Source organism: Equus asinus, chromosome 3, assembly GCF_041296235.1.
Source record: "Equus asinus isolate D_3611 breed Donkey chromosome 3, EquAss-T2T_v2, whole genome shotgun sequence".
Classification (NCBI taxonomy): domain Eukaryota; kingdom Metazoa; phylum Chordata; class Mammalia; order Perissodactyla; family Equidae; genus Equus; species Equus asinus.
Window position 1 is genome coordinate 7,704,728 of NC_091792.1, and position 25,120 is coordinate 7,729,847.

At 38.3% G+C, this 25,120-nt stretch overlaps 1 protein-coding gene across 21 annotated transcripts in view; it reads left to right on the forward strand.

The window, feature by feature from the left end:
- The window catches only part of ANK2 (ankyrin 2), a 627,576-nt gene that overhangs the window by 354,769 nt on the left and 247,687 nt on the right, over positions 1–25,120 (forward strand). The window contains exon 1 of one of the 21 annotated variants that reach the window (XM_070504604.1): positions 21,473–22,273. The exons of the other annotated variants lie outside the window; for them this stretch is intronic. Within the exon in view, the coding sequence (XP_070360705.1) occupies positions 22,145–22,273 (129 nt within the window). The 5' untranslated portion in view covers positions 21,473–22,144. Of the gene's footprint in view, positions 1–21,472; positions 22,274–25,120 lie in introns of those variants that run through there. 21 annotated transcript variants of the gene reach the window in all.

Consider the following 25,120-nt stretch of genomic DNA (forward strand, 5'->3'; position numbering starts at 1 on the left):
CCAGTTCTTTTGACCTTGAACCCATCATTTAGCCTTTTTGGCTTTCGTGGATATTATATGAGAATATAAAGAGCTTTAAAATGCTTATAATACTATTTTATAGATTTTATTGAACTGGAAAAAGCCAATTATTATGCATATGTTATCTTAATCTATGAGAATTAGTGATAAGGTGTTCAGATGACTGCTGTTTTGTAGCTCTATTTTGGGTACTTTTAGACGCTTCAGAAAATCTTTTACATTATTAAGTTACTGTTTCAGCCACAAATATATACCCTAATTGCCTATATCTAATCTCAGATCCGTTATTTCTATAAGAAATCATTTACTATTTGAAAATCTGCTCCTTCTATAATAGTATCAACACATTCATTAAAGCTTCAAATAACAGTCTGCTGTCCTTTGCTCTCACTGCATAGAGCCCTGTTGTCTAGGCACCATGTGAGCACACTGGCTGAATCATTGTAGGCACTCAGCAAATCTTCACTGAATGAAATGCAGTGATTTCACCCAAGTTGTCTGCTCTGCATTTGAAAATTCACTGAAATTTGTTGCTTCCCTTTTTTGGTAGCAGTTTGTAGCAAAATATCAACTCTATGATAACCAAGAACTTAAGAGTTTGGAGTTCACCGTAATTCTTCTTTGCCTGAAAATCTGTCCCAGATTCATAATTAACTCAGCCAGTGTTTATGTGGGACCAGAGTGTATTATGAAACTTTTATAAATGAACAGAACTCTTGGAGACCTTCCTTAGTTTGCTGCCTTTGTTTCTCTTTCTCAATTAGTGATGATAAATTTTCCTGGTGAACATGTGGCCAACACATTGAATAAATATTTAAATCGAATTGGATGCTGAAGTAATACAAATTAAATTAGGTCATTTCTTCTGCTTATTTTAATATATCTGCAAGTCATATCCCGTTGAGGTGCTCTGTGATTTTTTTTAAAAAAAGCAATGTCTTAAAAACCAGGGGAATTCTGTTTTGCTTCATCATCAGATTCATAAATAAATAAAGGCTTTTCTTATCAACATATCTCTGAGACAAAGACTTTAAGTCATTGGAAAAGAGACAGTCTTGAGGCAACCGTGTTTATGTAAAGTGTAAAAATGCAGACATTCGTCTGAAGGAAGCTCTTTGGTTATGAATTCAAACCAATTACATCAGCTCTGAGAGGGCCAGAAAGGATCGACTGCCATGGAGAGGAGTGTATGGCTCTTGAATATATATATGTAAGTTAAAGCTGCAGTGGGTTTCACTTATCTTCTTTTTATTAGCAGTTTTAAAGATATAATTGACATAGATATTTAGTGTAGTATACAATTTGATAAATTTTGACATATGTATGAAACATAAAACCATCACCACAATCAAGATAGTCAACATATTTAGTTATCCTACGATGGATAGGGGTGTTTAATTGAAATCTCAGAACGAGATTCCATCTCTTCTCCAGCAAAAGTTTTACTATTATGTTGAATTTTTTAATTAAAATCAGATTTGTGTACGTTTACCTGTGTATACTCACAAAGCGTTGTTTTCATAACTATAGTTCTATTTTTTTAAAATTTAGGGTGTGGCTGGAATTCATACTGTAGCATGACTGGCCTCCAGTGGTGTCTCTGAAGAACAGCATCACTGCTAGAGTCAAAGCAACAGGTGAAATTTAGAGAAGAGCAATTACACATGGGCTGAGGTCATGCGCCAGGTGCTAGTTGGCAGGGCTGGTGAAACGGAGCGTCAGGTCTTCCGTGATGGGAGGTGGGCCCTGCCTCCCTCTTACCATGGGATTCCCCAATATGGAAAAAGTGTTCTCTGTGGGGTGATGCTTTCATGCGATTGTGGCTCAGGACTTTTCCACAGAGGCAGGTTTACGTGGATTTCCATTTTCTAAGAGAAGAGACTGACCTCTCTCTGGCTATCTCCTGTCTGCTGTATTTGATACTTCTTCAAAGTATATCTTTGATATAGTGGCTGTTTTTCCTTTTGTGCCTTTTTTTCTGACAGCTTTTAATTTTGGTTAAGTACTCCAAGAACTCTGAAATTGTACCTAAATAGGTGAAAATTAAGGATCCATGTAACAATGGCACTGTTACTTTGCAGCCATTTTAAGGATGAGTGTGGATAACTGGGAGGTTTGCCTATGAATAGCATCAGGCACGAAGACAGGAAGTGTTCAGATCTTGAACTGCTATATTTAGCATGTCCTTTCTTGTTACTATTTCTCTCTATTATTCTATTGTCCGCAGCAGTAGAAGACAGGAGCCATAAATAAAATGATGGGGACCAGGGAAAGAGTCTAGGTGAGAATAACTGAAGTAAATATTATTTTTTTCTGATTATAAGTGTGTTAATAGTTCTTCTATAGAAAATAAAATACTTGGATGGTCAAGACCAGTTGTAAGTTAGACATGAGCGTCTGGACCACCTCTACATTTTTTCTCAGACTTTTCTGCTCACCTCATCTGGGCCACCATGACTACGTGCCTTTTTTTTTTTTCTGTTTTGTAGTGTGGGTCAGGAACTCTGGAACCTTTATCTTTTGCCTTAGTTTCTCATCTAAATACATTTGTATCGTGCATCTCATTGCCCACATGCTCAGACTTATTTTCCTCTATAGTTTTTGTAAATGTGGGTTTGTATTAGTTAACTGTAATTCAGACCTTGGCAGATAGAGACCACATGCAGATGGCCAAATTTCCTTAGGCCCCACCAGCCAAGGATACAAATGAAGTCAGTTTAATAGTCACATGTCTTCTTTTATGACCGATATCCCCATCTCAGTCTACTGGAAACCTGCTCTCCTTGCCTCCCTTCACCACTCTTGTATTTTTAGGGGGTCTCCAGGTGGGGTCTTACATGTGCTCATGAACAAGTCTGGTAACCACCTCATCAGCTGCCAAACGGTGACTGAGCACATCCTCTCTTTTCCTCCATTGCCCACTGCTCTGGCCCCAGGTTCCACAGGGGCACCAATGTCTTTGAGGGGCCAAAGGTACTTGTTATCTGATTGGAACTCAATCCCCATTGTGCTGTGTTGAAGGACAGCCACAGTAGTGTAGCTTGTGTCCCAGTGTCTTACAAAGTTCATTCCAATTCTTTCTATACAGTTCTAATATGAGGAGGATTTGGGAGCTGATAAGGAGTTAAACGTCTGTGACAGCAGCCAGCCCTTTCTTTTTTATGAAGATGTCCTCGTTGCTACATGAATCTCCTGTGACTTGCTCCTTCTTCTATTTGGATGAGTTCTTCACCAAAAGGCTCCCTGGTCTCTTCATCAATTGGGATTAATTAATTAAGTAAATAATTGATTTATTCCTGGAATGAATGAAAACCCACAGTAATAGTGGCTTAAATGCGATAGAAATTCATTTCTGTCACACATAAAATAAAGCCCAACATGAATATTCTGAAACTGGTAAGGTACTCCACTGGGTCAGGAATCCAGGATCCTTCTATCCTGTGGCTCTGCCATCCTCACCATGAGGCTGCCACCTCATAGCTTAAACTGATGTCTCAAGCTCTAACCATCATGTCTAGCAGAATGGAGAAAGATGGGGAGGAACATTCATGACTTGTCTTTAAGGACATTTACAAAAGTTGCAAGCAATCTGTTTTTCTTTTTTTTAATCCCATTGGTCATCACATAATTACATGACCGCACTTGGCTTCAGATGAGGCTGGAAAATGTCGTCTTTACTATGACAGCCATGTGCCCAACAATATTATTATTATTATTATTATTATTATTATTATTATCTTATCAAAACAAGAAGGGAGAACAGCTGTTAAGGAACAGCAAGTGGACTTTGCCACAATGCTCATGCGAGTAGTTTTCTGGAATGCCTAGCCTACCAGTTGACCTTGAGCCAAAACAGTATTAATTGCCTCCAAGGCCAACATGGGCTGTTTTATTTGCCCTCTCCATAGCAAAATATCACCACTCCTTTAATTTCTCTTCTGGCTAGGACTGTCTGTTAGTTACAGAATTGTCCAGTGCCACTCTTCCTTTTCCTTTTTATTTCATTGGCTATGGTCAAAGTACGTCACTCAGGCTCTCGCTGCTGTGTAGAATTATCTATGTGACATGATTGATTTCCTAACTGTGATCTTTGCAGCAAATTGTGTCTGATAGGTGCTTTGATGAAAAGTATTCACTACCCTAAATTCTGCTCCCAGAAAGGCATATTTCTGCTGGGCTCTCTGCTGGAGTGAGTAGCACCCATGCAGATCGGTTATGGTGAACTTCCAGACACTCAGCATGTAATTTTTTTTCTGAGTGGGTCCTAGCTTATGTTTCTTCCAGTAGATCTGGCTGCTTCAAGGTATAATAGCAAGAATAATAGATTCCAGAATGCAATTGTGCCCAGTTTATACAGCTTGGGAGTGTTTTCCTATCAAAGTTTGCTCTTTTTCCTATTCCAAGGGGAAAATAAATCAGGATTGATTAGTGTTAGATCATTTTCAGAGCTACCTGCTTTTGGTACACGTTTATTTCAGGAAACATTATATGGATGGAAAACTTTCTAATTTTTGCTTAAGGTTGATCCTGTTTGAAGGAGTATTAATATCTAGACACAATCAAAATAAATTGTAGATGCAGATTCAGGAAATTCAGACACTGCAGATATTTGAGCACTGTAAATTGTTTTAGCTTTTAGAAAGCTAACTTTGAAATTTGGATTAGCCATTAGCTCAGAGAAAAAAGCAAAATAGCTATAGATATTTTGCTCTTGCAATACACATAAATACATGTATACTTGTATGATTTGAATAAAGTGATAAATAAAGCCTAACATATCTTAGTGATCAATCAATGCTAGATCAGAAAATACAGATGAGCAAAACAAAACAGTAAGAACAGTGCTTAGAAGAAAATTTACAGCATTGAATGCATTTTTAGAAAAGAAGAGAGATCCAAAATCCAATAATCTAAGCTTCCACCATGGGAAGCTGGAGAAGGAAGAGCAAGCAAGTAGAAGGAAAGATATAATAAAAACTAGAGCAAAAGTCAATTAAATTGAAAATAGTAAAACAGTAGAGAAAATCAACAAAACCAAGAGCTCGTTCTTTGAATTAAATAAAATTGATAAAACTCTAGCCAGGCTAACCAAGAAAAAAAAAAGAGAAAAGACACAAATTACTTGTATCTGAAATGAAAGAGGGACCATCAATAGTGATCTCATGTACATTAAAGGGACAATAAAGAAATATTTTGAACAACAACTTAGAGGAAATGGACCAATTCCTCGAAAAACATAATTTATCCAAGTTCCTACAAGGGGAGATTCATAATCTGAATAAGCCTATATTTATCAAATAGATTGAATCAATAATTAAAAACCTCCCAATAAAGAAAGCACCAGGCCCAAATGGTTTCCTTGATGAATTCCACCAAACATTTAAAGAAGAAATCATATCAATTTTCTACAGTCTCTTCCAGAAAATAGAAAGAGAGAGAACTCTTCCTAAATCATTCTTTGAGGCCAGCATTACCTAATACCAAGACCAAATAAAGACATGACAAGAAAGGAAAACTACAGACCAATGTCTGTCATGAAAATAGATGTAAAGATCCTCAATAAAATGTTAGTAAATAGCATGCAACGATGTATAGAAAAGATTTATACACCATGACTAAGTGGGATTTATTCTAAGTATACAATATTGATTCAACATTCAAAAAACAATTAAAATAATCCATTACATCAACAGGCCAAAGAAGAAAAATCATATGATCATGTCAAGAGATTTGGAAAAAACATATGACAAAGTCCAACATCAAGTTTTGATTTTTAAAAAAACTCAGCAAACTAGGAATAGAGGGGAACTTATTCAAATTGATTTAAAAAAAACCTATAGCAGTCATGCTCCTAGGTGTTTACCCAAATGAGGCGAAAACTTAGGTCCACACAGAAACTGTACTTGAATGCTTATGGCAGCTTTATTTATAATTATGCAAAACTAGAAGCGAACAAGACATCCCTTAATGTGTGAATGGATAAATAAACTTGTGTTACATCTATACAATGGAATACTATTCAGTGATAAAAGAAATAAGCTATCAAGCCACAAAAAGACATGGAGGAACCTTAAATATATATTTCTAAGTAAAAGAAGCAAGTCTGAAAAGGCTCCATACTATTTCTTTCCAACTATATCACATTCTGAAAAAGGCAAAACTATAGAGATAGTAACAAGATCAGTTTTCATGAGGGTTTCTGGGGTGAAATGGAGGAGCAATGAATAGGTGAAGCGCGAGGATTTTTAAGGTGGTGAAACTATTTTGTATGGTCCTGTAATGTTGGATACATAACATTATGTGTTTGTCAAAACCCGTAGAATTGTACAGCACAGACAGTGAACCCTACTGTAGACTATGGAACTTAATTAAAAAAACAAAACAAAACAAAATCAGCAATAACAGCAACAAAAACTTTTTTCCAAATTCTAGAGATACCACTGATAACATGATAATGTATTTCTTTCCTAATGTGTATATGTCAATGAGTCATAATTACAGTTTTTTACATTAATGAATGAATATGATATTTCTCTCTATGGTATGAAAAATTGAGGCTTTGATTAAATGCAGAATAACTTTTTGCAAACATACTATTACTTCTATCTGTGAAAAGGAAATATCCTTAATTTCTCTAAGAAATTCAATGTGGATCCCAGGGGAACTGTCAAATTCTAGTCATTAGTGGCATTTACTGGACTCCAAAGATATACAACTTTAGCATTTTTAATCATCAGCATTCCTTTCAGTGTTCTTAGTCGTCAGTAGCTCATTCGTGCATGCAGGCATTCATCCGTCTACTCAACAAAAAGTTACTCAGCCCACATTACATGCCAGTCAGTGTTTTTGGCACCTGGAGCTTGCCTTAGTAGAGTTTACATTCCAGTGGGGGAAAAATTAACCAAATAAGAACCTAGTTAACTATATCATTAGAAATTGTGATAGGTGCTATGAATTAGAACCCAAGTTGTTATAAGAGTTTTACAAGGCGAGCTAATTTGGCTCGGGTTGAGAAAGTGTCGGAGGGACCTGCTATGAGCAAGTGATGATACTGAATCTGAGATTTGAAGGATAAGCAAGGTGAAGAATGAGGACAACATTCCAGGCAGAGGGAAGTAGATGTGCAGGTCCTGAAGTGGGGAAGAGCTTGTTGCATGTAGGGACTGAGAGAAGGCCAGGGTCGCTGGAGCGTAGTCAAGAGAGAGGAGCAAACAGGGGCCAGATCATGAAGGCTTTGGAATTGTTACTAAGTTCGGTGGGAATTCATCGGAATTATTTAGACATTTGCTAAGCAGGCTCCAACTTATAATTTACCACTTTTTCGCTGAGAGGAATGGAGGAGGGGTGGAGTAGAGGTAGAGGAGCTGTAGGAAGTTGTTGGGAGAGGCTTGGCGAGAGGCAGCGATGGCTGGAAGCTGTGGGGATGAAGGGAAAGTACAGATGAAGATGCATTTTGGTAGAAGAACTTGCAAGACTCAGGGACAGACTGAATGTGGACAATTCCCAGGTTTTTGGCTGGGTATTATTTATTGAGATATGGAAACCTAGGGGAGAAAGACGTTTGGGGGAAAAGATCCAGAAATACCTGTAAAATATCCAAATGGTTATATCAAATGGGCAGCTTAGAGGAGAGGTCAGAACTAGAGAGAGAAACCGTGGATTTGGCACAGATATAAGATTTAAAGCCATGGGAGTAGCTTCTGCTGCTGGGCAGCATGTGTAGCGTGAGAAGCAAGAAAACCCCAGGACAGTTCTGAGCAGCTGAGTTCAGATGAGGAAAAGGAGGACACCTCAGAGAAGACTGAAGCATAGCTGAGAAGACAGGGGGAAGAACAGGAGATTCGAGAGCCAGAACTAGGTAAAGAGAGTTTTCCAAAAGAGGAAGGAATGTTCAATTACATGAAATACTATTAAAAGGTCAACTAATATAAGCATTGATGAATTTCTATTTGATTTGGCAACATGGAGGTCACTAGTAACGTGGTAAAGTATTTCCAGGTATTTTGAAAGCACGTATCTAGACTGAACTGCATTTCTAGGGCATCCTCTTCTCACCTTGTATTGTCCTCAGGGACTGACTTCATTTTTCTCTTCCTCTCCACTCTCCCAAGTTATTTTCCCCTATTCGTCTAATTTTCCTCTTCTCTTTGGGCCAAAACAAAAGCATGACACAGGGAAAGGGGAGGCAGGAGAATGAAACGGACAAAAGAGAAAGTTAATACAACAGACACACGACATAGAATTATTTTGTCCTGTTCTTCACAGAATTTCTTTTCCTTCTTGTTATATTTACTTAATTTACTTACCTTCATCTACTCAGAAAAATCAGTGATGAAATGTTATCTGTTTCAACAAGCCCATGTAAATACATTCTTGTTTTGTCTACTCCTGCTGTGATTAAATCACAAATACTAGAGCTTTCTTTGCAATTTAATTTGCTGTAATCCATGGCATAAAGTGAAATTGGCCTTAAGGTGGAACACAAATACTATGAAATGGTTTATGTCAAGATGACTTGAAACTTTTCATCTTCTTTCACTTATTTCACTTTTTATAACACTTATATAAGAGAAGACTTGGCATTAAATACTAAGAAATAAATACTTAAATGGCCAAGAATTGACTGAATTTGATACCCTTCATAGTACAAAAACACCAACTATTTTAAAAATAGTGTTATCCAAGACTAAAGATTTCTTTTAAGTGGAGAATGTTTTTTGAAATAAAGGAAAAGAATTTTAGTGATTTTTTAATGGCAATTTTTGAAAATAGTCAAAAGTTGCTCCAGTATACATCATTATGAACTTATGGTAAATGACTAAAATAATTTAGAATCCTGCTTAACACTAACCAAAATCCAGGTAAAATAGTGCTTAGTACCTTTGAAGCACGTAAGATCTCTAGAAATGCATTACTAAATATTATTTGTGCCGTTAATGACTCATCAACATTTAGGATGATGTTTAGCTTTCATTGTCAGTGTTTTAAAAGTCAGCTATATAAAGTTGATAGGGTATACGCATTAGAATATCCATTAGTCATTTTTCAGGAAATGGAATATGTATGCACACCTGAATGTTTATTTAAATATACAACAAGAGGAAGATGTTTAAGCCTAGTTTTATAATTTGCATTTTAGCAAGTTAAAAAATATTAGTTATTTTTGTCTCCTTCCTCCCTCATGCCTCTCATTCTTTTCCTCAGAAGGTAGACAAAATGCTGACTTGGGCAGCACTTTTTAAAATATTGAGGGTCTTTGAAACCCGGGGTTTAATGAGTACTTGATAGCATTAGAACAGGTTGAAGGAGAAACCTCCTCTGTCCACATTGTCATCCCCCTGCCTGTTCCTCTTTTCAGTAGTAAGCTAAGAGTGTAACCCCTGCATAATGTTTCTGTTCCCTGGGTGAAATGCTGCAGTCCTTTTTTTGTTCTTTTGATGGAGACATGGTGGGAATTCTGGTGTGGGAAATAAGGACAAAAAGAAAAGCAGGTTTTTGTCTTTTAAAAAAATTTTTGAAAGGGACTGGCCCAGTGATTAAGTTCACATATTCTGCTTCTGCGGTCTGGGGTTCACTGGTTCGGATCCCAGGTGCAGACATGGCACCACTTGGCAAACCATGCTGTGGTAGGTGTCCCACATATAAAGTAGAGGAAGATGGGCACGGATGTTAGGTCTGGGCCAGTCTTCCTCAGCAAATGAGGAGGATGGGCAGCAGATGTTAGCTCAGGGCTAATCTTCCTCAAAAAAAAAAATTAAAAATTAAAAAAAATTTTGAAAACTTCATTATTATCACAAAGAGCTTTACAAATCTAGACGGTTGTTTTGAAGTGAAAAGAATTGTGAAAAACGTGTTACTGAGAAAAAACCGAAAGAGAAGGCAGGATCATTAAAAAAAAGCAAGTAAACTGAGCCTATGGTTTAAAATTAGTGAAATCAAATATAATGGGTGAAGGTGAAGAACATAATTTTGGTAACAAAGTGTGGTATCTTGGGACTCCTCCTAGCAGTGTCTAGTTAAGGACCATGAACAGCGGAAACAGGAAGTAGCTAGACTCAGTGTACTCAATGGTTACGGTGATAGTAGAAAATGGCCCCAGGAGATAGGTGATAATCCAACAGATTGAGAGGGTCCAATGTGCACGACAGTGGTGTCCCAGCAGACAGGTGAAGCACGGAGACAGAAACTCAGGAGGAGAGGAATTTTGGATATTCAGGAGAATGATGGCAGTTGGAAGCAGGCAGTCTTGTCAGTAGGTAGCACTTCTCAAGTCCTAGGCATTTTACCAGCCTAGGTTGGGATTAAATTTTGACATCAAAGGATAAACCTAGTTATCTAAACTGAGATGCAAAAGTGAGTTGGCCCTGCATTTTGGAGAATTGGAAAAGAATTTCATAATCTCTACTTGCCTCAGGACAGGATTAGCAGAATTTGGAAGTGAATATATCAGGTGGCCTCTGCTGCGAGGATGGGAAAGTTGAAGAGACTGTGGACCAGGCAAAACCTTATCAATTGGTTTAGGAAGCACCAGTGACAGGGTCTAGGTGTATGGACAGAGGCTTGAAAGTAAGAAAGTTTTAAGTGATACAACAGGAAGATGGGATTTTGAAAAGATATGTGAAATAAAATTAACCAGAAATTGATCCGAGACCTTAAGAGACAATTTCGAGACTCATTCGTTTTAAGGTTTACTATTGAGACTTTCAAACACACAACAAATAATTTTCCAGTTGGGTTTGATATAAACATGCAAGTTCTTTTGCAAAACAGTTTCTGTAAAGACAGCATTGTTCTAGGACCTGACATGTTTCAGAAATTGCACATCCAGACTGAGTTGAATGTTCTGGAGTAATTCTGCCATGATGTTTAGAAATGTTCTTACTCTAAACAAAAAGCCTGATCATATTGTATTACTCAAATGTGTATAAGACTAGACCTGACAACGCATATTAGTGTACAGTTTGAGACTGCATCAACAAATGACTTTTAAAAATCAGTTGTAAATATATTGATCTAACCTAGAATCAGGTTAAGAGAAATCCTAGGTGGGGATTTGACAGCTGAGAACCTACAAATATCTTGCTTGGGCTGAAATTTTACTTGCTTTGTTTGTTTCAAATTCTGTTTTTATTTTTTAAAAAAGTGAACTGCACAGTATTTTAATTTATAATCTGCATTAGATTGTTCTAGTTTACTGTTATATTATATGGCTTGGCAGAGAGGATATTTCCTGTCTCTCTTCTGCAAAACAGAAAAATATCCACTGAACAAAAGATAGGTATATAGCAAGCATTAAAGTAGTCCTCTAAATCTTATGAAAACATTTAGTTCCTCAAACAGTGCTTTAGAGAAGTGGATTTACTATCTCTCATCCAGCAGAGGGCTACCAAACTCCAGGAATTTGTATTTGTACACATAACAAATTTGTATAGCTTATTTGAGTTTTCTGTTTTTTGGGGTTTTTTTGGTGTTTTTTTCTTTAAGCAGCGGATCTTTTTCTTCAAATGGAGTTTTCCTGTATGTAAAGGAGGTGCCCCTGGAGCTGCTCGAGATTGCAGAAGGGACCCTGAGCTGCTTCTGCAGGAACCCCAGTGAATTGTGGAGGCTAATGGAAACCCTCCGCTCTGATTTATCCAAAAATACTCTTCCAAATTCAAAGTCAGCTCTTTTTGGGTAGAGTCGTAAATATCTTTCGCTCCGTAAAAATCCTAACGCTGACACTGCAGAGAAAATACATAAGCAGAATGATGTCCAAGTTATGAAAGTTCCTCGTACTGGGTTTGTCTTCAGTTGTATTTGTAACTCCTACCCTATGGGTGTATGTCTTGTTTTTGTCTTCTTTCAGGAAAGATGACATTTTATCTCCAATCTTATGAGTGAAAAGGGATTTATTTTGACATTTTCTTCCCAGTATTACATAGGTGTGCCAAACTGACGGACCGATTGACTGTGTCCTTCTATATTTATTCCTGTAATGAGGTCAGTTTTGCCCTTTAATTATGAGACTGAAAAAGCGTTCCATCACCTCCCTATTTATTATTGTACTTTGGTAATAAATTTATGTGTAAAAGAAAGTATGACAGAGGCTTCTATTTGGAACCATGCCTACTTGGTAGTCAAATGGTAACTGTTCTTTGTTTTGTTTTTCCATTCAAAAGGGAGCTTTTGTAGGATGTCCTTTATTCTGATTGAGGCCTGCCGTAAATCTGTGGTACTGAATTCACTTATGTAATTTGACTATAGAGCTATCGTTTCACGGGGGCTAGTAAAATTTTCTCAGGCACTTAAGTTGTCTTAGTCAGTCCAGGGTGCTATAACAAAATACTACAGACTGGGTAACTTATAAACAACAGAAGTTTATTTCTCATAGTTCTGGAGGCTGTAAGTCCGAGATCAGGGTGCCACTATGGGGTCAGGTGAAATGAGGGCCCTCTTCCAGGGGAGCAGACTTCTCCTTGTGTCCTCATGTGGTGCAGAGGAGGCAGGGAGCTCTCTGGGGTCTCTTTTATAAGGGGATTAATCTCACTGGTGACCTAATCACCTCCCAAAGGCCCCACCCACTAATACCATCTCAATTGGCATTAGGATTTCAACATACGAATTTTGGGAGGACACAAACATTCAGACTATAGCACAAGTTCACTGACTTTAAGCTTCATTCCACAGTGTTACAAAGCTTTGTGTTGGATTTCATCCTTACCAAACAGTCTGAAGAATTGTGAGCTTATTAATGATGTTGGTCATCAAAGGGATCAGCATTTTCTTCCCACACTATTTTTGGGGGCAATTGTATCTTATTTCCATCTATTCCCTGTGTTTCTGTCTTACAAGTCTACTTTCCTCCCCTTTCATGCTTTTATATTCATGTTTTGTTTTTTTTCTCAGAACAGTGATCACAGTAGTTACTACTCATTGAGCACCTACTACAAGTTTTACAGGTGCCATTGCTCTTGGTTCTGTTAGGTAGACATTACCCCCGTTTATATAGAAGGAGATTGAAGACTACAGAGGCTGGGTAATGTATCCAAAGTTATAGAGCCCAAGTTGGAATCCAGACTCAAGACCCTTCACCACAAAAAGAAGCTCTCTTTTATAACGTTATCAAAACTGTGTTATATGATCAGTTAATAAGAAAAGATGGTTCAAGTGGAGACTCAAACAATAATACTTACATACTTTAAGCATTTTATTTTAACTTGAAACATATACATTGGACTTCTTTTGTCAATGGTTTGATGTCGGATCGTGACCTTTTGTTTAAGAATTTTTCACTGTTTGAGGTTTCATCTTGTGATCTTTGAATAAACAATACCTACCTATAGGTATTGTCTCACCTATATTTTCCAGTTTGGTGTCTTTTACTTGGAGTCAGAACTTAAAGACACTTGCAAAAAAATCTGATGGCAGGATTTCTAGATGTTTCTAAAGCCTGTCCCCCAATCTTTTACATTTGTTCCAGCCATTCTCATCACTCAACAGCAGTATTTATTAGGGATTCATCTTTATCAAGTCCTTACAAAGCATTTGTATCAATTTTCATAAAACAACTTTTTTTGTACCCATATTTTCTTAGATAATATAAGACATATTTAAATTATATAATTGTAATAACAAGTACAACTGGAATAAAAAGGTCAGTAATAAACATAGCTGGCTCTTGTAAGCATACAACTTTACTAGCTGGAGAAGAATGTGCAGATAGTATAGAACAACTAGTAAGCTGCAAGCTTCTAATATATGGTGGGCATCAGTAGTATTCCTAGAGGGAGTGGAGACATCTTGTTAAGTAAAGGTTTGTTAAGAGAGCTTCTACTCTCTGTCTTTCAAGAAATGAGGGGAGAAAGAAAACTTTCTGTGAAGACATTGAAAGCTAAGTGCATCACAGGACTTGAAACAGTAAAAACTGCAGATGTTATGTTACAAAGTTTGTTGGGTTGAATATTGCCTAAAGTTTCTACCCAAGCCATCAGATTTGTTTTTATATAAAACTTTTAACTTGTGGAAAATAGTCTATTGTATTTTTTCAGTTACATCTTATTTATCTGTTAGATTTTGGTGACATTTTTGAATTTTCAGATGTTTAAGGGTGAAATTGCCTTTAGTTACTACATCGTTAACAAAACTTTTATTAATAAAATGTATGGCGTTCTAAAGTCCTATAGTACACATAGTTTCTACAATTCATTGGATGCTTCTATCGCTCACTTATCTAACATTTATTATTGTCCGTTCTTATGCAAAGTAGTATAGTTTGGTTGAGAGGTAGAGAAAAAAAAGGAAATAAGTCTGAACTCAAAGAGCTCAGATTACTTAACTTCCCAACTAAGTGATACTATTTTGAGGAACCAGAACGGTTTGTTTGTTTGTTTGTTTGAATTCTTTTTTGTGTCACTGCCTTGTTCATAGTTCCATTATCTCAAGTCTGTATAGGTTTGTTCTCTATTCTTTTGTATACTTCATTGTCTTTGATTGTATGCTGGTCACTGTACTTGGAAAATTATTTATGCAGATAATTTGAGGTCAAGGATGAAAGTGACTCTTGCCGAGATCTGTATTTACTGCTGCCAGGCTCTGTGGTCACGGGTGGTTTGGAGATCACCTGAGGCCTGGTTCAAGGCTTGAGCTTTGTTGAAACTCCAGGCAGTAAAACCCAGGTTGTAAATCTGCTGGAAGGCGATTATTTACTATTCTACCCTTAGCCTAAGAGTATAGCTTTTGAAGTCCCAGGTGATTGTGGGGAGACCCCTCCATTAGGCACTGCATCTTGTGTAGACAGTGGCCTTTGATTTCTGCCCTCTTGCTCATGAAGTTTTCAACATCAAAGTTCAATTTTTCTAGGGAAATACATTCGGGAAAGAAAAGCAATTTCTATGCTCATCTTTCAGTGGCTCCGTTTTCCTTCAGTTTTGCCTAGAATTCTTTTTTATAGTGTCAGCTATTTGTTGCTTTTAAGAAATTGTTAATATTATATTCAGTATTCCTGGTTTGTTTTGGGGGAGGGTTGGTCAGGATGACCTGGCTCCTATTAGCTGGAAACACATGCTGTCCATGTAGGTGCTCAGTAATTTGCTGATTGATCTGATCTAGAAGTGATACAAACACCATGTCACAGAAAAGACTCCACTATGCCTTACCTCCGGAAATGTGGTTTCCAAAGAAAGTTTGATTTAATTTTATGCATTGGTTTCCATATTTATGGGCTATGACTTTGCATGAGTAAGTATAAAATGAAAAGTGCTGGTCGTGCCTAAAGCAAGAAACGCTGACTGCCTAGCAACAGATTTTCTTTATAGGTCAATTAAACAAAGATTGCGATAAAAAGGATATCTTATGTCTGTTGGTGAAGAAATGAAAACAGCTCATGGAAACTCTATATTGGCAGAGGTGGGGGTGGTGGTGGTGGTGGTGGATGGTTAACTAAATGTGATGGGGTCCAGAAGCAGTAATAATCCAGAAGTTTATACCTTCATAAAAATTACTAACCATCCACAGATACAAAAGGAGCACTTTGGAGCACTTCAATTTTTTAGTACCAACAATGCAGTCACAAGGGAATTGTTTTTTGAATGGTTGAATTATTGAAACAACATATGTTTTAAGTCTTTTATATTTATTGCCGTATCCACGGCACAGAAACTCCACTGGGTATGGAATTGCTGCAAGTGTTTATGTCCGTATTTTAATGATTAGGGCATTGGCTTGGAAAACTGGAGATCTGAAACATCTATCACTGATTGGGTGTTTGATCTTCAGCAGATTTGGGTATGCTCTAAGATACATTTTGCCATCTTTCTATTGTTAATTTTGAAAAATAATGAGATATTTTTGCTAATAATTTACTGGCCAGGAATACTTAGTTACAGGGCTGTAATTCATGGTCGATAAAATGTATAGAATAATAGTCCAGTCATTTCAACCCACATTTACTGGATTTTAAGCCTTTCTGATTTATATGCAAATATAAATTATTTCATGAAAATTAAGACACATGGCTTAAATTTGGAGTCACATAAAGAATAACAATTAAAAATAGTTTTGTCTCAATCAAGAAAAATTAATCTTTTCCTTTTGTAAATAGTCTAATGAAAACATGTTCTATCAAACTGTTTATCCTAGTAGCAGTTCTAACTGACATTATGCAAATATAAAACTTTCACGTGTTGATCAAACTTCTCTCTCCCTTACCAATTAAGCTGTTCCTTTGAGTTGCTAAAGGTACTAACATATAAATCCTGAGGACAAATATAATTCCTAGAATAAAATATAAATTCCTTCATGGATAAAAGGTACACAAAAACATCTTCAAGGGCGAATAAGTTTGAGATTGCATTTTCACATTTTAACCACAATTCAGTGCTTTTTATTTGGCCAAAGTAAAAGGGCTAAGAAATACAGCCAGAGTGTTTATGAAAAGCTGTTACAAACCCAAAAGGGAAGTTATATGTGTTTTAAAAGACAACTTTAAACTGTCAGCAGGAGTTAAAACTCAACCCCAAGCTTTCAATCCCTAATAGACGATGGGGCTTTCTTATCCAAGATCAGTATGTTTTTCCTGAATAAAAGTCCACTTATGAGAAGAGAGCAGCCCTGAGAAGACATTTAAAGGTTTTTAGAAATAGTTTGAAACTTGAAACCAGGCATTTGAAGATGGGGAAACAGCTTTCTATTCAAGATCTGAATATTCGTAGTTGTACTCACTGTAGATTGTACAGAGTGACGGAGATGTTGCAGGATGTCTGGAAATCGTTCGCTTCTAATGGTGGATGTTCATCTCCACTACGGCAGAGACTTTGTCATTTTCACTCCTGCACCCCCGGTGCTTCTCGACTGGCTCATATTAGGCCTGCAGTAACTGTATTTAAGAAAAAGGTGGCACCAGCGATAGAAGCTGTGCAGTAATGCGGTGGGGAGAGTGAGAAAGTTTTTATTTTAAACAAATATTAAAAAAAAATATTTTAAAAGGCAAATTTTAGATTAATTCCTAGGCTTTCAATCTAAGATGCTATATAATAAATTAAAAGGAGGATAGATTTTAGCATTATGGGGCTTTTCTGATTCCTGATGAACTTATTTCTTTATTTCTTGTCAAAGGGAGCACAGAGAGATAAATTTGATTAAGAAGCCTCAGAGAAGGGTTTTTCTGTCGGAAGAGTTTTTTACAGGGAGCAAACCTGGGCTGACTCCAGTTTACACAAGCTCAGCTAATGCACATGCACCTTTGTCCCTCTAGGCCTGCACTTTGGGAATGAATGAATGGAGTTGGGGATGGGGTTCAGTGGATGCCGGGAGAGAGAGACCGTATCTCTCTTTTCCTCCTGAACTGTGGCTTTTTTGATTTTCCTTTCTCTGTCTGTGCCTTTCCCTTCCGTCTGCCCGTTGCAGACGTGGCTGCTCCGCTGATCCCCTTACCATACTCACAGTCATTATAGGGCTGAGGTCTTTGGTGACAAAATGCTAACTATTTATGACCTACACTTTGTGTGGCTTTATCTTCTTTATGTAAAGGGGTCTCCAGAGGGAAGCTTTTCACTCCTTGTCTGCTTCCCATTGTAACAGCTGGAAAGTTTCTGTGACACATCAAAAGTGTTATGAGCTTATTTCAGAGGCTGGAAGGTGGGGGTCTTGAGACTGCTTCTGCTTTTCCGTCATAAACTATGGGAACTGCCTGTTTTGACTTGGAGCTGGAGTGTCCTTACTTCCATTCCTCAGGCAGAAGTAGAAGGAAGACACCATTTGGGTATTCTAACTTCAACCAAATCATCTCCTTACAGAGACCGTTATCAATGGAAAGTAGGATCTGTTATATTATTAGCAAGCTCTGCTTTATTAACCTTATGTTATCAAATTGGCTTTTGGATTTGGCTTCAGGCAAAACAAATCGGGGGTGATACATCAACACAGCCCTTCGTTCAGCTTGCTTTCTCTTACCCTGACCATTCATGAGTCTCAGAACACACAGGAATTCTCAAACATGGGCAAATGCCGTTGAACTCGAGTAGGATAAACTCTTGGCTCATAGCTCAAGTGAGCAGAGTCTTTTTTTGCTGATTAGGTGATGTTTTAACTGTCTTCCTAGTGCATCTGCTTCTTTTCCCCCTTACCACCCACACTCCATTTTTGGTGGAGTGGCAATATATGCTGTTTAATTGCATAGCTGCCTCTCCTGGGTGAGGCGGGGGAGAGAGAAGGGGATTAAGTTGCATATGGCCGGCTCAGTTGTTATTGAACGATGCCCTGACTGATGCCTGACGTCTGCAGAGGATTTTCTTTGGATTCTGATCAATGGAGTGCTGGACACTGAGGACAGCAAATGGCCTTTTTCTCTCCTGTCTTTAAAATGAAGTATGTCCTCTCTGAAGGGCAATCTATCTATGCTGGCTCTCAAGTTTAAATGTAAACGACAGTGTGTTCCTGACTTTGAAGGCAGACACAAGCTTATCCCATTGATGGCCAAGATGCTTTGTGGAAGGAAGCAGCTTTTGTTATAAGTTCAAAATTCAGGCAGTATTGTCTCTCCGCTGGAGGCTTGATGGAAAGACTCCTTGAATGCGGTGCCTGCATCATTTAAATGGCCGGGAGCTCCTGGGACTGGAACCTGGTGCCCTGTCTGTGCAGAGGTCAGCTGGTGAGTGCTCGCTGCTCTCTTTCCTCAGAAAATCGACACCGATTTTTTTCCATTCAAATAGAAATCAGGAAAGTTTGAGCAACAGGAATATACAGGAAGGAGTGATTTTAGAAAATCATTTCTCAACAGCTTACTATTGAATAAGTTGGTTGTAGAGAAACGACACTCCGACTGCGTAGGAATGTCTGATCTGCTCCAAAAAGGATTATGTGCTGCCATCCATCTCATGTGGGAGCAATATGTTCTATGATTGAGGAAAAGATAAATGAAAAATCGCGCACTAAAAAAGGACTCGTGATCGGTTATTTTATTTAAAAATATTCGTCCTAGCCTGTGAGTTCCTGTTTGGGGATTTGACCGGTAGAGCCCACAGCGGGAACTTTTGAGTGGGTGGCCTCTCCCGAAGTGGGCTGATTTAAGAGTACCGAACCTCGGCCCTCCTGCCACTGCAAACCATCCTCGGGAAGGTGATCTGGAACAAGTTGTTTGCCTTCTGGTGTCCTCAACTGTAAAAACACGATGACTTTGCTTCTCTGTGTTGCATTCAAAGATATTATGAGAAAATGTGGGCAAAGTAGCGTAATTATCCTTTTCAAAGATTTGGCAATCACAGTGCTTTGTGAAATATTTATGTCAGTCAAACTAAACATCTAACAAACCAACATCTAACTCATTACCTTTTCTTCATGAGACAAAGTGATGAAAAGAGCTCTCAAGAATAGAGCTCTCTACTTTTTTGTAGAAAAATGGAATGGAGGGATCTTGGGGACTAAGACTCTGTTAACCATGTCTAAGAACTTCTTTTTAAGTTAGCAGATTGAAATTTAAAAATGTGTAATTTTCCAGGCCTTAGAAGACAACGTAGTTAAATTGATTCTGTCGATTTACAAGTAGGTCTATTGAGCTCATTAAAGCTAATGAAATAAACACATTTTTTTTTTCGACAACAGGAACTCCCCACTTTCTTCTCTAGCTGTGCTTGTGATTTTTCACCTTCCTTTGGGGACATCTACAGAGGGGAGAGGATACTGTGATATAGAGGAAGGGCGTTATCCCAGAGGAAGCCCAAGAGTCACCTTCATTAACAGGGAAACCCCGTAGGAGGCTAGGCCATAATTTATTAGGATGCGTGGTACTAAGTTAAAAGGACGTTTGCGAATCAAGTAAGACTTGCTTGGTTGTAAACATTTTTTAAAAAGTATTCAGGAGAAAAGAGAATGCAGATGGCCCTAAGGACACCCTGCGCTCCAGTCTTGGCGCTCTCCCTGAGCCACCTTCGCTCCTAACGACCGCTTTGACACCATCACAGCTGATCGTCTTGAAGTACCTCAGAGGAGAAAACGTTAGAATTGTCCTATATCAAGTGGCAGGCGGTGAGTCACCTGGGTAAGGAGATAGAAGAATTCTCCCCAAATCCATGCGGTTCCTTCCCAGGAAGCCTAAATGTCTATGTGTGTTTCTTTGTAAACATGTACAAGATTTTCTAGAGGAAGGAGTCAATTAGAAGCTGACTTTTTTTTTTTTAGGAGATGAATTCTCAGCTGTTCAAGTCAGAGAGGGTTATGCTTCTCATACATAAGAAACTAATCGTGCTGCCTGGAAGTTAACTGATCCATGAACCACCATGGCGCCAATATAATGCTGCCCAAGCCACGGTGATTATTCTCGCCTTTGACTGACTTTTGAGTCAGATTAAAAGCTGGGTTCTCTATACTACCCTGCAGTGCATTTTGCTTGCTTGTGGGATATTTTATTAATCTTACCTCTTTCAACTTATTTTAGGTAGAAAAGAAAAATTGTAAATTATGTTAGTATAAGCTAAAACATGTAGAGACCACCCACAGTATAGAAAATTAGTATTTTCTCTCCTAGAAGAGTTACTATCTTACTATCTTCATACAGTATAGGAAAGGAAACTATACATTCTTCATTTATCGAGGTAGGTATGTCATAAAGTTAGGGTACAAAAACATATCATTTCCTAAGAGGACACTTGTGATGTTATTTTACTTTTTTCTTAATAATAGGAAATATGTAGAATCAGATTATATTGTTTAAATGTCAATGATTATAGTAGTAGTCAAAACTTTCTTCTTCTAAGATGGGACAATTGTGTGAGTGAGTGTGTGTATGTGTGCAGGGGTTTCCACAATCCGCGATGTGCAACGCAGTGTTATGACTGTCTCCAGAGTCCAGGGATGAATAATTATGAAATAAGTGACATCCTATTGGCCCTTGATAAAACTGTGGTAAAATTTTGAAAATTTGGCCGTATATGTAACTGGAATGCTGAAGAGAATTTCATCTTCTCGAGTTAACAGGTTGTGTCCTCTCTTTTTTCATTGCGTCTCCCTATTGAGTATAGAAACAGGAACATCCAGAAATACGATCCTGCTTTACTTCATCACGTTACTTAATGTTAATTTTGTATTTGACAAAAGCCTTTGGTAGTTAATGATGTGTACCTGTGTGCCTCTTAGAATGATGGAGAGTAGCTTTCCCTGTTGCCTGCTCCTCTCTCTCCTTTCCTCTATTTCTGCCCTCCTTTCCCTATTTGGGGGGCCCCTCTTTCCCCGGGGGATAACCTAGCTGAGCCCAGATTATGCTGTGCTCACTGACAGCTCCTTTCCATTCCCTGCTTAATGCAGCTCCCCAGTGCAGCCTCACGTGGGTCTGTCAATGACACAGGGAGGACCAGGTTGCTCCCAGCCCTCCCCCGGGGTGCTCACCCCTGTATTGCTATGGCAGGGGCAAGTAATGCCAACAGTGCTCGTCCTCTCTCCAAACGGCAGCGTTGATTCTTTTCTTTAAATGAACCTTGGAGAAGGGAAGGACTGAGAGATTTAAGAGGCAGGAATTCATGTCATGCGCTACAGCAGAGCAGCCGTAGCCACGGCAGCAGCAGCAGCAGCAGCAACAGCAGCAGCAGCGAGTCTTTCAGAGAGACTGCACCATTTTCTTCTCACCCTGCATAGAGGTGTGGTTGGAAGCGGCAATCAACTACCCACCCCCTAGCAGATCCACAGAGGTGGCCTCTTCCTGGCTCTAGTCGGAAGACACAGACTGTCTGGAGGAGTCCCCAAAGACCGTTCCAACTGGTGATACGTGTCTAAGGAAGGCTTTTTCCAACTAGTAGGATGCTTGTCTGCACTTGCGGCCTCCCAACTGCTGAAGAGCTCGAAGTCTAGTGCTCCGCCCTCCCCGGGGACCATTTCCGAGAGTGGGTGCAAACCTCTGCCTGCGCGTGTGCAGGTGTCTGCTGCTGGGGCGCTTGGCCTGGGACCTTGGTACGTCGTGGTGAATTATGGGTGCTGCAGAGGCTGGAGCAAGATTATGACCTAGCTCGGGGGCGGAGTGGATTATTTTGTGAGTGTTCTGGCTGCCAGCCATTGGCCTGGTAGGGCAAGTCACATCTCCATCTAGCTCTTAAAATCTCCTGGATTGCTAGGGAGTGGAAACTGAGCCGCGGCAACTGCTTCTGCTGATTTCCTCTGCAAAATGGCTCATGCTGCTGCTTCTATTAAAAAAGTTCGAGAGGCTGAACTGGATGAAAAGGAAAAAACCCTTGAGAGAGAGAGAAAAAAACAACGGAAAATCCCCAGAGAGCGCATGGAACGGAAAAGAAAGGTATGAGGAGCGTCTCTTTAACCCTTTCTGTGGCTCAGTGTAAACCCTCAGAACTGGCAACTTCATCCTCCCTTCCGTCCATCATTCCCCTGCACCATCCCCAGGCTCAGTTTGCAGCCTATAGCTCATGCCTAAATTTGCTGCATTGGGAGGAGATGCCTGACCAGGGCAAATTCCCTTTGCTTTAACCAAGCAAAGATAAAAATGCCTGCACCTCATTTTTCTCTGTTTTTCTCAATTATCTTTATTCAATCTCAAAGCCAAGTGCTTTATTTCTCCAGGCCACTCTGAACACTTGTCATAGAAGAAGGAAGGGGTTGATTTATGCTTGGAAGGTTAAAGTATTTCCCTCTTCTTGTTCCTCATCTCTACTACTAGATAGATCTTTAGCACTGCGCCTTCTCAGTGACTTTATATATTTGATTTAGATCTCTACTTAAGAGTAAACCACAGGTTTTATTTACTCTTTTTTTTCCCTTCTGAAGGTTGACACTGTTCTATGTGAAACCACATTAAGAATACTGGTGCAATGAGCCGTGTCACTGAATTTTAAAAATTTTAATTTTAATTAATTTATTTTTGATTGCCATCATTAATCTTATGGTTTTCTTTTCTGACTATAGCAATTAAATGAGAAGACTAAGCTTAAATAAAGGGGAAAAATATTGATTCTCTTTACATTAAACTATAGAATTGTTGTCTGTTTCTGTCTTTTAAAATATTTTTTTCTTTCAAATAGAAATAATCTTATAACTTGATGGAACTGAAATATTCATTTAGCGAGTGGTCTGGTTCTATCGGGGAAGAAGATCTCTGTAAATGCTTTAATGAACAAAGTAGGTCACTGAATAGTTTCAGAAGATGCTAAATGGCATATCACATTAGCAGAACATAAAAATAGTGATTTGAACGCAAGCTGTTGTTAAACATAGCTCTGGGATTAGGGATGTGCTGGGGATCCCCAGATGCTCACTAATCCGTATGCCTGGTGCCTTTTTTGGTTCCATAATAGATATGTATACCTTTCCATTTTGGGGATGTTATCTTTGCCTCATTTTTGGAAAGATGCTTAAGAACTCACAGTGAGTTGAGATCTTACTGCATAGAGATTCGTTACATTTCAGTTTTACTACTTTTCACCACCAGTTAGATCACATGATTGCTGTTAGGCAACACAAATAAATAAAATTAGTGTATATTATAATTTCCCTTCCGGGGAAAACTTTAATACAGTCTGTCTGCCCTTTACAAGACCTTGTTTCAAGGATGCATTAATTCTTTTTCGTGATATCAAAAGTATTATTGGCCATCATTGTGGGAACTGGCTTCCTTCTTGACAGCTACTGCAGTTCTGTTTCTAGTCCTCTAAATGGAGCGTTACTGCATGAAGCAGTTTCCTGTGATTATATCTTTTCTATCTTTTGTTCTTCAAAACACAGTATATTATACCTTGGCCAGGACTGCTTGTTCAGCATCCAGGTGTGACCTAGTAACTTTGTTTGGCTAGAGAACCATGCAGACACCTGGAAGAGCTCTTTGTCTCACTTTCGTATCTGCATCTAGTTCAATTTTTTTCCTTTTTCTGTGCTTTATTAAAATTGTAAAACTACATCATTAAAATGAAGAAGTGCCAATAGTTGTTCAGAATCTCCGTTGCCTGGATGCTGCATTGTTTTTCCTTGAATCCAGCAAGGAGGCAAGATCATTGGTTAATAACGTGGTCAGACGATGGGATCATCTCTGACTTTCACATTTTAGATAATATCATTGAGCTAGAACCAGAGGAACTTGGGGTAATAATGGCATAGCTACTCTTTGCTCGTGTTCTTCTCTTTTTTTTAAACATACCTATTGGACCTCTTCCCCTTTCTACTGCAGATGAGCGAGGCATTACATAGGTATTTACTCAGCACAGCAGATACTTGCTAAAAGGGTGGCTGGGTTTTTAAGCTGTATCAGATTTATTTTCTCATTTCCATCTCCCCTACCCCAACACACATAGCTGCTTGAGCAAGTTCTGAAATTTGGTTTAAGAGAAGAAAAATTTGCATCATTATCATTCCATAAGGTTTATAAAACGGTAGTTTATAAAGAAATGAAAAAATGATGGTTGCCTGTTAGCAGCACTCTGGAACACCATCTCCAGAAAGTTATCTAAAAATTATTCTGCTTTATTTGCTGAGCCATTTTGTAACCATGTGGGAATCCATCAGTTGTAGAGATGACTGAGTGTGTCATTAACGTAGCACTCATGAAGTGTCTTGCAAATGAACTTGTTTATTCGCAAAATTCAGATGGGACCTGCCCCAATGCAGATAAATCCAAACTGCGGAGCTTGAAAAAATAAATAAGCTGACTTTGAAAAGATTTTTCCTGAAGTAAAAATTATTGAGTATTATATCAATTAGGTAGTCTCATATTTGGATTTCATTTTACTATTCTTTTGTAAACTTCCTATTAAAAGAATCTTTGCATTATGTTGTACTCCATGAAACATTTTAAGTAAATTTCAATTATGTGTAAACTTAGAACACATTGCATATTTGGCTATAAGCCCTCTAGCACGTTCTCAGCGGTATGGTTTTTTACATGGCTATATTTGTGTAGTAGGGGACCTAGTTTCAGCCTCATTATCAGCAGAATTTACCTTAGAATAAAATGTTCAGGCTTCTTTGGGCTATAATCTGGATAGCTAATATTTAAATATAGTATGTGCCAAATGTATATTGTGTATGTGTCATACTGTGGTAGAGCTAGAGTAAAACTGAGCTTTAAGCAAATGGACCAAGGTTAAGATTAGTTAAAACAAATTAATTTAACATTTATTTACTCAAAGGAGTACATTAA